The sequence below is a fragment of the Nyctereutes procyonoides genome, unplaced genomic scaffold (genome assembly GCF_905146905.1).
Source record: "Nyctereutes procyonoides isolate TBG_1078 unplaced genomic scaffold, NYPRO_anot_genome, whole genome shotgun sequence".
NCBI lineage: Eukaryota > Metazoa > Chordata > Mammalia > Carnivora > Canidae > Nyctereutes > Nyctereutes procyonoides.
Genome location: NW_026575051.1, coordinates 66,184,273 through 66,196,477, shown reverse-complemented (window position 1 = coordinate 66,196,477; position 12,205 = coordinate 66,184,273). Strand labels below are relative to the sequence as shown.

Here is a 12,205-nt window from a genome sequence, read left to right as displayed (position 1 = left end):
CAAATAGCCTTTATTCTTTTTCCCAATAGTCTTTGGAGTCTTGATTCTTAATAGTTCAGTAAATTAAAGCAGAAAGTAAGAAAAAGAAATAGCAAAGATGCTATGATTTTTCTTGGTTTTCTTCCTATGCTTCTTTACTTGCTATTACATATAAGAAAAATAAAGGGAAAGCAAAGACTATATCTGCAAACACATTATTAACTTCTAGCAACAAAACTGTAATGATGGAATTTTGGGGGGTACTAAAGGTCTAGAAAGTCAAATGATCATAGTCTTGGGTCTCAATGTTTCATTCAAAACATAGAAAAATCCTGGGGATCCCTGGGTGGCTCAGCAGTTCAGTGCCTGCCTTTGGCTCAGGGCGCGATCCTAGAGTCCTGGGATTGAGTCCTGTGTCAGGCTCCCAGCATGGAGCCTGCTTCTCCCTCTGCCTGTGTCTCTACCTCTCTCTCTCATGAATAAATAAATAAATCTTTAAAAAACAAAACAAAACATAGACAAATCTCCACAAATGTCTACTGTGTGCATATTACTAAGGGTGTAGTTGTTGGAGGAGGGAAGGATAGGTAGACATATTAGAAATATAAGATATTGACTACAGCAAAATAAAAAGCTTCTGCAAAGCAAAGGAAACAGTCAATAAAACTAAAAGTCAGACTACAGAATAGGAGAAGATATTTGGAAATGACATATCTGATAATGAGTTAGTACCCAAAATATATAAACTTATGAAACTCAACACTCCAAAAATGAATAATCCAGTTTAAAAATGTATAGAAGACATGAATAAATATTTTTCCAAAGAAGACATCCTGATGGCCAAAAGACACATGAAAAGATCCTCAACATCACTGATCATCAGGGATATACAAATCAAAACTACCATGCAGTATCAACTCACACCTGTCAAAATGGCTCAAATCAACAACATAAGAAACAACAGGTGTTGGTGAGGATATGGAGAAAGGGGAACCCTTGTGCACTGCTGGTGGGAATGCAAACTGGTGCAGCCTCTGTGGAAATGAGTATGGAGGTTCCTCAAAAAGTTAAAAATAGAACTACCCTATGATCCATCCCGCAATCACACTACTAGGTATTTACCCAAAGGATACAAAAATGATAATTCAGAAGGATGCATACACCTTGACTTTTTTTTTAATTTAAATTCAATTTGTCAACATATAGTATAACACCCAGTGCTCATCCCATCAAGTGCCTCCTTAGTGCCCGTCACCCAGTCAGGCCATCTCCCCATCCACCTCCCCTTCCTCAACCCTTTGTTTCTCAGAGTTAGGAGTCTCTCATGGTTTGTCTTCCTCTCTAATGTTTCCCCACTCAGTTTCCTTCCTTTCCCTTATAGTCCCTTTCACTATTTATTATATTCTATATATGAGTGAAACCATATGATGACTGTCCTCCAACTGACTTATTTCACTCAGCATAATACCCTCCAGTTCTATCCAATCAAAGCAAATGGTGGGTATTCATTCTTTCTGATGGCTAATACTCCATTGTATATATTCCACATCTTTGTCCATGCACCTTGACATTTATAGCAGCATTATCTACAATAGCCAAACTATGCAAACAACTCAAGTATCCATCAGCTGATGAATGGATAAAGAGATGTGTGTGTGTGTGTGTGTGTATGTATGTGTATTTATATATATTTATATGGACTATTACTTGGCCATAAAAAAAGAATGAAATCTTGCCACTTGCAACAACATGGATGGAATAAGAAAGTTTTAAATACCAAAGGACAAATATACTAGGAGAGAAGATAACTGAGAAAAGGTGGCAATGATTTTTGCAACACAGAAAAGTAGATGGCTGACTTCCAACCTTACTTTGCAAGGCAGAAAGAGCTGAAATTTCACTAGAGAGTATAATGCTAAGTAAAACAAGTTAATCAGAGAAAGGTAAATACCATTATGATTTCACTTATATATGGAATTTAAGAGACAAAGAGCAAAGCGGAAAAAAGAAAGACAAATCAAGAAACAGACTCTTAACTATAGAGAACAAACTGATGGTTACCAGAGGGAGGTGGGGGGTATTCAATAGGTATTGGGGATTAAGGAGTACTTTTGCTGCGATGAGTACTAGGTGATGCATAGAACTGTTGAATCACTATATTGTACACCTGAAACTAATATTACACTGTATGTTTACTAGTTAGAATTTATTTATTTTTTAAAAAGATTTATTTGAGACAGAGAGAGTGCAGGAGTGGGAGGAGGGGTAGAGAGAGAGAAAGAATTCCAAGCAGACTTCCCACTTAGTGCCAAGATCAGTACAGAGCTTGATAGCACGGCCATGAGATCACAACTTGAGCTGAAACCAAGAGCTGGATGCTCAACTGACTGACCCTGGAGCTCCCTCTAACTGGAATTTAAATGAGAACTTAAAAAAAGAAGAATAATTTTGTGACAAGATATGGTGATGAATATTAACCAGACTTAACTGTGGTGATCATTTTGTAAAATATACAAATATCAGAAAATACAAATATCAAATTATGTTGTACACCTGAAACTAATATAACATTTTGTGTCGATTTTATCTCAATTTTTAAAAAGATGGAAAAAAAAGAAACATAAGATCTGTTCCTTGTTAAGAGCTTATATTGTACTTAGGGAAACAGTAAACATACATGAAACAACAAAATAATATAATAAAAAACAATATTACAATTTGACTCAGAACATGTATATACTTATACATGTATTTCATCTTCTATCCTGGTATGGCTCAGAACATGAGGACAATACCATACAAAGGAAGAGCTCCCCGAGTGTTGGAGAACTCAAGGAAGGCTTCACATAGGAAGCAGGACCTGCAGAAAGTCCTATGAGATGGATAAAATTTGGGTGGAAAAGAAAGAGAGCATTTCAGGATGGGATCAAAGATAGACTTAACTGTAAGTGGTGAAAGACAATCTTTTGGATATCCTTTAGGCAAATTATCTGACAAATGAAAATGTTCTGTCATTTTAGAAGGAGCCAACATTACCATTTTACATCAAAGGCAAGCTCATTCATGCCATGACAGAGTACATTAGCTGTTTATCTCCATGGGCAGAAATTCATATCTGGATTACTAAGAGCTATTAAAAAAGTTTTACAAATCAGATTTACTGTATATTCACATATAGGGCCAATAATGCTTAACACTAAAGATTTATTCCTGGTATTATCACTTCAAAGAAATAAGTGAAACCTTACCTCAGCAGTTTTCTGAGTTGTTGTAAGTTTAAAACATTCTTTTTCTAAGACATCAAGCTTTTCAAGTTTTGCTTGCAGCTTCATATGATCTTGTTCTTTTTCCCTTTGAAGCTGGGCCTGGAAAGGATAAAAACAAAATCCGAATTTGGCAAGTGATGCCAACGGCTCAAGAACAATACAATTTCTGAGAATTAAAGCATAATAAATCTGTCATAAGAAACACGTATATACATGTATATACTTTAGGTGCTTATGAGTAAAAAACAAGAAAATCAAATACTTTTAAATAACATAATATGCAACATACATACATAGATACATACATACACAAACATAATGTACAAAAAGATGAGCTATATTAGCATAAATGGAATAAATTCTTCGATGCATGTTTATATAACATTTCTACTAAGGAAAATATCATCCGTGAAACCTGTATTAAATAAACTGTTACCGGTATGGTGACCGAAACCACATTTTATCTTATCCTCTAAATATGTTAAATATAACATTCAAAAGCAGCTATCAGAGGAATAAAGCATATAGAGAAACTGGAGAATAGGAAAGCTATACATATATTTTCACATCTATACACTGTTTTGTAATGGTATTTATCACCACACTAATGCAATGTAGTTAATAATAGGGACAACTGTGAGGGGGCAGGAGGTATATGAGAACTCTCTGTACTATCTGCTCAATTTTAAGCTTAATACTGCTCTAAATGAATAAAGTCTATTAAAAAACAAAAAACTGAAGCAATCAGTAAACAGTCTTGGTGACCTGTGGTCTTACATTCAAATGGTGTTACAGAAGGAGAAAAGAGGGAGGTCAGATAAGGATAATGGCTAAAAAAGTACCAAATTTGACAAAAAATATTAACTGACAGATTCAATATTAATAATAATAAATTTAAAAACCCAAACAGAATACATACAAAGATAACCACATTTAGGCACATCATTTTTTTTTCATTTGTGTTAATTGAAGTTCCATTTGCCAACATATAGTATAACACCCAGTGCTCATCCCATCAAGTGCCTCCACAGTGCCCATCACCCAGTCAGGCTATCCCCCCACCCACCTCCCCTTCTTCAACCCTTTGTTTCTGAGAGTTAGGAGTCTCTCATGGTTTGTCTTCCTCTCTAATTTTTCCCACTCAGCTCCCCTGCTTTCCCTTATAATCCCTTTCACTATTTCTTATATTCCCTATATGAGTGAAACCATATGATGACTGTCCTCCAATTGACTTACTTCACTCAGCATCATACCCTCCAGTTCCATCCACGTCAAAGCAAATGATGGGTATTTGTCCTTTCTGAAGGCTGAGGAATATTCCATTGTATATATAGACCACATCTTTTTTTTTTTTTTTTTTTTTTTTTACCACATCTTCTTTATCCATTCATCTGTCAAAGGACATCATGGCTCCTTCCACTGTTTGGCTATTGTGGACATTGCTGCTATGAACGTTGGGGTGCAGGTGTCCCAGTGCTTCACTACATCTGTATCTTTGGGATAAATACCCAGTAGTGCAATTGCTGGATTGTAGCGTAGCTCTATTTTTAACTCTTTGAGGAACCTCCACATGGTTTTCCTGAGTGACTGTACCATTTTGCATTCCCACCAACAGTGGAAGAGGGTTCCCCCTTCTCCACATCCTCTCCAACATTTGTTGTTTACTGGCTTGTTAATTTTCACCATTCTCACTGATGTGAGGGGGTATCTCATTGTGGTTCTGATTTGTATTTCCCTGATGGCCAGTGATGTGGAGCATTTTCTCATGTGCTTTTTGGCCATGTGTAGGTCTTCTTTGGAGAACTGTCTGTTCATATCTTCTGCCCATTTCATGATTGGATTTTTGGTTTCTTGGATGTTGAGTTTATAAATTCTTTATAGATTTTGGATACCAGCCCTTTATCTGTCATTTGCAAGTATCTTCTCCCATTCTGTAGGTTGTCTTTTAGTTTTGTTGACTGTTTCTTTTGCTGTGCAGAAGCTTTTTGTCCTGATTAAGTCCCAATAGTTCATTTTTGCTTTTGTTTCCTTTGTCTTCATAGATGTATCCTGCAAGAAGTAACTGTGGCCAAGTTCAAAAAGGTTGTTGCCTGTGTTCTCCTCTAGCAAAAGGATTCTTGCTAGAATCCTTTGTGATGGATTCTTGTCTCACATTTAGATCTTTCAACCATTTTGATTTTATCTTTGTATATGATGTATGATGTAAGAAAATGATCTAATTTCATTCTTCTGCAGGTAGCTGTCCAATTTTCCCAACACCATTTATTGAATAGACTGTCCTTCTTCCAGTGGATATTCTTTCCTGCTTTGTCGAATATTAGTTGACCATAGAGTTGAGTGCCTATTTCTGGGTTCTCTATTCTGTTCCATTGATCTATGTGTCTGTTTTGTGCCAGTACCATACTGTCTTGATGATCATAGCTTTGTAATACAGCTTGAAATCCGGCATTGTGATGCCCCCAGCATTGGTTTTCTTTTTCAATATTCCCCTGGCTATTCGGGGTCTTTTATGACTCCATACAAATCTCAAGATATTTGTTCCAACTCTGTGAAGAAAGTCCATGGTATTTTGATAGGAATTGCACTGAACATGTAAATTGCCCTGGGTAGCATAGATATTTTTGCAATATTTATTCTTCCAATCCATGAGCATGGAATGTTTTCCCACCTCTTTGTGTCTTCCTCAATTTCTTTCATAAGTGTTCTGTAGTTTTTAGGGTATAGATCCTTTACCTCTTTGGTTAGGTTTATTCCAAAGTATTTGATGGTTTGGGGTGCAATTTTAAATGGGATTGATTCCTTAATTTCTCCCTCTTCAGTCTCATTGTTAGTGTATAGAAATGCCACTGATTTCTGTGCTTTGATTTTTGTATCCTGCCACATTGCTGTATGAGTTCTAGCAATGTTGAGGTGGAGTCTTTTGGGTTTTCTATATACAGTATCATGTCATCTAGGCATATCATTATCAAATTGTTGAAAACCAGTGATAAAGGGAAAACTTTAAAAGCAGCCTGAGAAATGATGATACGTTATACACAGAAGAATGAAGATAAGAATTCTCATTAGAAACCATGAAATCCAGAAGACAACTTTGACCATATCTTTAATGTGCTGAGAGAAAAAAAAAAAGTTGTCAACTAGAATTTTATATGCAGTGAAAAATCCTTCATCAATAATGGTGAAATACAGACTTTTCCAGAAAAATATAGGCTAAGAGAATTCCCAGCATACTTGTAAAGGAAGTACTTGGCCTGGAGGAAATGACACCAGACATAAAATCAAACATACACAAAATAATAAAAACATTGGAAATGGTAAAAACGTTAATAGATACATATTTCATTTTGTTTAAGTTTTCTTCAAAGAATAATTAACCCTCTAAAGCAGAATAGCGATGTATTGTGAGTTTTATAACAAACATAAATAAAATGTATGAAAGCTGTAGAGCAAAGGGGGACAAGTGGAAGCATACTTAGTAAGGACTGCAAATTATATTGAAATATCTTAATACTAATTCGTGGCAGACTATGGTAAGTTAAGAATACATATTCTATGCTGTACAGCAGCAACTAAAAAGAAGGAGGAGGAGAGAAGTATCAGAGGATGAGGAGAATTCAATAAAATTTAAAAGGAAATCACCAAAGAAGTTAGAAAATATTTTTAGCTGAATGATAATGAAAATACAAAATATCAAAATCTGTGGGATGCAGGTAAAATAGTTTAGAGGGAACTTGATAGCTTTCATTATAAAATACAACATTTAAATGAAAGAATAAAAGTTTTAAAATCAATCATCTAAGCTTCCAACATACAAAGCTAGGGGGAGAAAAGGAAAGAAACAGGAAAGAAATAATAAAGTGGAAATCAATTAAGTAGGAAATAACAAAAAAAATTAAAAACAAAAATACTGCTTTTTTGAAAAAAAAACAATAAAATTGATAAAAGTGATAGGTAAACTGATAATTTTAAAAAGGAGAATATAAATTAGCAATATCAGAAACAAAAGAAGGGACATCTTGAAAGGCACAAAAAGAAACAGAAAATTCACGTAGTCCTATACCTGTTAAATAAATTGAATTCATAATTTAAAAACAGTCTACAAAGAAAACTACAATCCCAGATAGCTTCTGTCAAATTTGAATTCTATCACATATTTAAGGAAGAAATAATGCTAATCTTAAACAAGATCTTTCAGAAAACAGAAGAAGGAATTGTTCCCAACTAATTTTATGGAAAACAAATAAACAAATCTTGGCATATCTGTATAATAAAATTCTATACAGCAATAAAAACAACAAAAAAAAACTATTGATACATACAACAACATGGATTAATCTAAAAGACTTTATGCTAAACAAGAGAGTACATTTTCTATTATCCTATTATATAAAATTCCAGGACAAACAAAACCTCTAAGGTAAAATAAATCAGAATAGTAGCTGCCTTGTTGGGAGGTGAGGAGAGAACAGAAAATGTCCTGACAGAGATATGAGAGAATTTCTGTTATTTGGTAGGGCTATGGATATATCAGTTTATTTATCAATAATCACTTAACTTTACACTTAAGATCTGTACATTTCACTGTATGTAAATATCTCAAAAAAAAAACACTTAAAAACTGTTAAAAATCACTGATCTACAATATTTAGCTAGGACAGGAATTTCTAGGTTATTTTATAAGACAAAATAACTGAACTTTATAAAGTGCTTGCTCTTCTAGTTGTTGTACCCTCACTTATAAAACCCAAAATTATCAGCCTTATACATTTTTTCCAAATTGGTGGATGTGTGCCATGTTGTGCTGTTAATTTGCATTTTCCTAGTTACTAATAAGAATGAAAATTCTTCTATAAATGACCATCTGTGATTTTTTCCTATAAAATGCCTCTTTATAATTGAGCTCATTTTTCTACTGTTTTGTTACTTATGTCTTGTTTAAGAAATTTTTCTCCACCCCAAGGTCATCAAGATACTGTTCTCTATTTGTTTTTAAAAATTACAAAGTTTTGCTTTTTACATGTAAATCTTTAATCCACCTGGAATTGATTTTTTTTGTGTGATGTAAGGTTGGGATCCAATTTCATTTTTTTTTACCCCCTCACATAGCTAGCCAATTTTCCCAAAACCATTTACTGAAGTCTATCTTTCCCACTGATCTGCAATGGCACTCTTGCTGTATATTATTTTTATGTAAGTGACTCTATTTCTGGTATATTCTATTCCTTTATTCTGGTTATCTATCCACATAAGTATGTTAATTTTGATAGCATTACAATTTAAAGATGTAGTAGAGCAAGATTTCACCTTATTTTTCAGAATAGTTTTGTTGTTCTTGGAGCTTTGCTTTTCCATATAAATTTTGGAGTCAATTTTTATAGTTTCTAGAAAAGTCTATTAAGCACTTGACCCATTAAAATCCAGTATCTATCGGGTTGCCTAGGTGGCTCAGTGGTTGAGCATCTGCCTTCGGCTCAGGTTGTGATCCTGGGATCTGGGATCGAGTCCTGCATTGAGCTCCCTGCATGGAGCCTGCTTCTCCCTCTACTTGTATCTCTCATGAATAAAAATAAATCTTTTAAAAAAATAAAATCCAGTGTTGATACTGTTATATATATACACACATACACACATCATCTTCATTGCTTTTATTTCTTTCCTGCATCTATGACCTTCCATCTAAAATAGTTTTCCTTTTGTCTGAAAAATGTCCTTTAATGTTTCCTTTAGAATGGATCTCTTGGTAATAAATGATCTCAGTATTTGTTACTCTTTAAATGTCCTTATTTCATCTTTCTTTCTTTCTTTCTTTTTTTAATAAAGATTTTATTTACTTATTTGAGAGAGAGAGAGAGAGAGCACACCCACGAGAGAGAGCAGGAGTTGGGTGGGAGGCACGGAGGGAGAAGGAGAAACAGACTACCTGCTGAACAGGGAGCCCAACATCAGGCTCAATCCCAGGACCATGGGATCATGACCTGAGCTAAAGGCAGACACAACTGACTGAGCCACCCAGGTGCTCCTCATCTTTATTTCTAAAGGATATTTTCTCCAGGTTTAGGATTTTAGATTGGCAGGTATTTTCTTTTAATACTTAACTATATCAGCCCATTGTCTTCTGAATTCAGTACTTTCAGTTAAGAAGTCAGCTGTCACTTTAATTGTTGTCCCTTTGAAGGTAATCTTTCCTCCCAGTAGCTTTTAAGATTTTATGCTTGTCTTATTATTTATTCTGAGGTGTATAGGTATATATTTCTTTTTATTTATCCTGATTTAGTTTTATAGGTTTTATAGAATTGGTTTTTTTGAATCTGTGATTTTTTAAATCCATTTTTAAAAATTCTCAGTCGCTATCTCTTCAAATATTGCGTTTGTCCCATTCTCTCTCCTTTCCTATCAGAACTCCAAAGACTTAAGTTTGACTTTCTCACTCTAGCTTATGCCTCTTGCTCTCTCTTCTAAATTTACTCTCATTTTGCCTCTTGGTGAGCAGGATGATTTTGCCCTCTAGTTCACTAATTATCTCTTCCAGTCTACTGTTAGAGTCATCTATTCAGTTCTAAATTTCAGATACTATATTTTTCAGTTCCATAATTTTTATTTGATTCTTTCTCAAATCCGTTTTGCCATTTTATGGTTTCCAATGCTTTCTTGAAAATGCCAATCTTGTTTTTTATCTCCTTGATTATAAAAAGTATAATTGTTTTATTTTACTTTTAAAGATTTTATTTATTGATTGATTTGAAAAAAAAGAGTGGGAGGAAGGGTGGGGGGAGAGGGAGAGACTCTATGCTCAGCTTGAAGCCCCATGCAGGAATTAATCTCACGACACTGAGATCATGATTTGAGCTGAAACCAAGAGTCAGTCACTTAACTGACTGAGCCACCTGGGTGCCCAAGAATAATTAAAGTCTGTGTCTTTCAGAGCCAGCACCTAGTTGGAACTAACTTGTAAGTGGTTACATAGTCTGTTATAAATGCTATTTCTTTTCATAGTGTCTTCTTCAAGTAAAATTTATTTAAAACCTAGCCAATATAGAGCGTAACATTAGTTTCAGGAGCACAATAGTGATTGCCAAACAGTTCCACGTATCACCTGGTACTCATCACAACAAATGTACTCCTTTATCCCCAAAACCTATTTTATCTATCCCCCCACCTACCTCCCTTCTGGTAATAATCAATTTGCTCTCTATAGTGTCTGTTTCTTGATTCTCTCTCTCTCTCTCTTTTCCCTTTTTGTCTCTTAAATTCCATATATGAGTGAAATCATATAGTATTTGTCTTTCTTTGACCAGCTTATTTCACTTGCATTATACTCTCTAGTTCATCCATATCATTGCAAATGGCAAGATTTCATTCTTTTTCATGGCCAAGTAATGGTCCATTGTGTGTGTGTGTGTATGTGTGTGGGTATACATACACACATATGTTTATCTATGAGTTGATGGGCAGTTGAGCCGTTTCCATAGTTTGGCTATTGTAGATAATGCTGCTATAAACGTTAAGGTGCATGTACCCCCTTGAATCAGTATTCTTGTATCCTTTGGGTAAATACCTAGTAGTGTGATTCTGGATCATAGGGTAGTTCTATTTTTAACTTTTTGAGTAACCTCCATACTCATTTCCACAGTAGCTGCACCAGTTTGCATTCCCACCAACAGTACACAAGGGTTTCCCTTTCTCCACATCCTCCCCAACACCTGTTTCTTATGTTTTTGATTTTATCCATTTTGACAGGTGTGAGTTGAATATCTCATTGTAATTCTGATTTGTATTTCCCTGATGATCAGTGATGTTGAGGATCTTTTCATGTGTTTTGGCCATCAGGATGTCTTCTTTGGAAAAATATTTATTCATGTCTTCTACCCATTTTTAATTGGATTATTCGTTTTTGGAGTGTTGAGTTTCATAAGTTCTTTATATATTTTGGTTACTAAACCTTTATCAGATATGTCATTTGCAGGGCACCTGGGTGTCTCAGTAGGTTAAGTGTCTGCTTTCCGCTTGGGTCATGATCCTGGGGTCCTTGGATTGAGCCCTACATTGGGCTCCTTGCTCAGTGGGAAGCCTGCTTCTCCCTCTGTCTTTGCCACTCCCCCTGCTTCTGTTCTCTCTCTTGCTCACTCTCTCTCTCAAATAAATATGTAAAATCTTTAAAAAAAAATGTCATTTGCAAATATCTTCTCCCATTCTGCCGGTTGCCTTTTAGTTTCGTTGACGGTTTCCTTTGCTGGGCAAAGCTTTTTATTTTGATGAAGTCCCAATAGTTTATTCTTACTTTTGTTTCAATTGCTTCAGGAGACATATCTAGAAAGAAGTTGCTACAGTCAATGTCAAAGGGGTTACTGCCTATGTTCTCCTCTAGGATTGAAATGGTTTGTCTCACATGTAGGTCTTTAATCTATTTTGCATTAATTTTTGTGTTTGGTGTAAGAAAGTAGTCCAGTTTCATTGTTTTGCATGTTGCTGTCCAGTTTTCCAAACACCATTTGGTGAAGACACTGTCTTTTTTCCATTGGATATTCTTTCCTGCTTTGTAGAAGATTAATTAGCCATACAGCTGTGGGTTCATTTCTGGGTTTGCTACTTTGTTCCATTGATCTATGTGTCCATTTTTGTGTCAGTGCCAACTGTTTTGATCACTATAGCTTTGTAATGTAACTTGAAGTCCAGAATTAGGATGCCTCCAGCTTTGCTTTTCTTTTTCAAGATTGCTTTGTTATTCAGGTGTCTTTTGCAGTTCCATACACACTGTGGGATTGTTTATTCTAGCTCTGTGAAAAATGCTGTTGGTATTCTGTTAGTGTGTAGATTAAATGTGTAGATTGCTTTGGGTAGTATAGACATTTTAACAACATTTTTTCTTACAATGAACATGGGATGTCTTTCCATTTCTTTGTGTCTTCTTCAATTTCTTTCATCAGTGTTCCAGCAAGGTAGAAGTCAAACTTTCCCTAAAT

The 12,205-nt window shown here is 35.0% G+C and overlaps 1 protein-coding gene across 4 annotated transcripts in view; it reads right to left on the bottom strand.

Annotated features, from left to right (window-relative positions):
• Positions 1-12,205, bottom strand: part of CEP57L1 (centrosomal protein 57 like 1) — a 71,370-nt gene that overhangs the window by 8,685 nt on the left and 50,480 nt on the right. For all 4 annotated transcript variants that reach the window (XM_055330397.1, XM_055330396.1, XM_055330398.1 and 1 more), the window contains one exon: positions 3,228-3,344. In XM_055330397.1, coding sequence (XP_055186372.1) covers positions 3,228-3,344 — 117 coding nt within the window. The remainder of the gene's footprint in view (positions 1-3,227; positions 3,345-12,205) is intronic.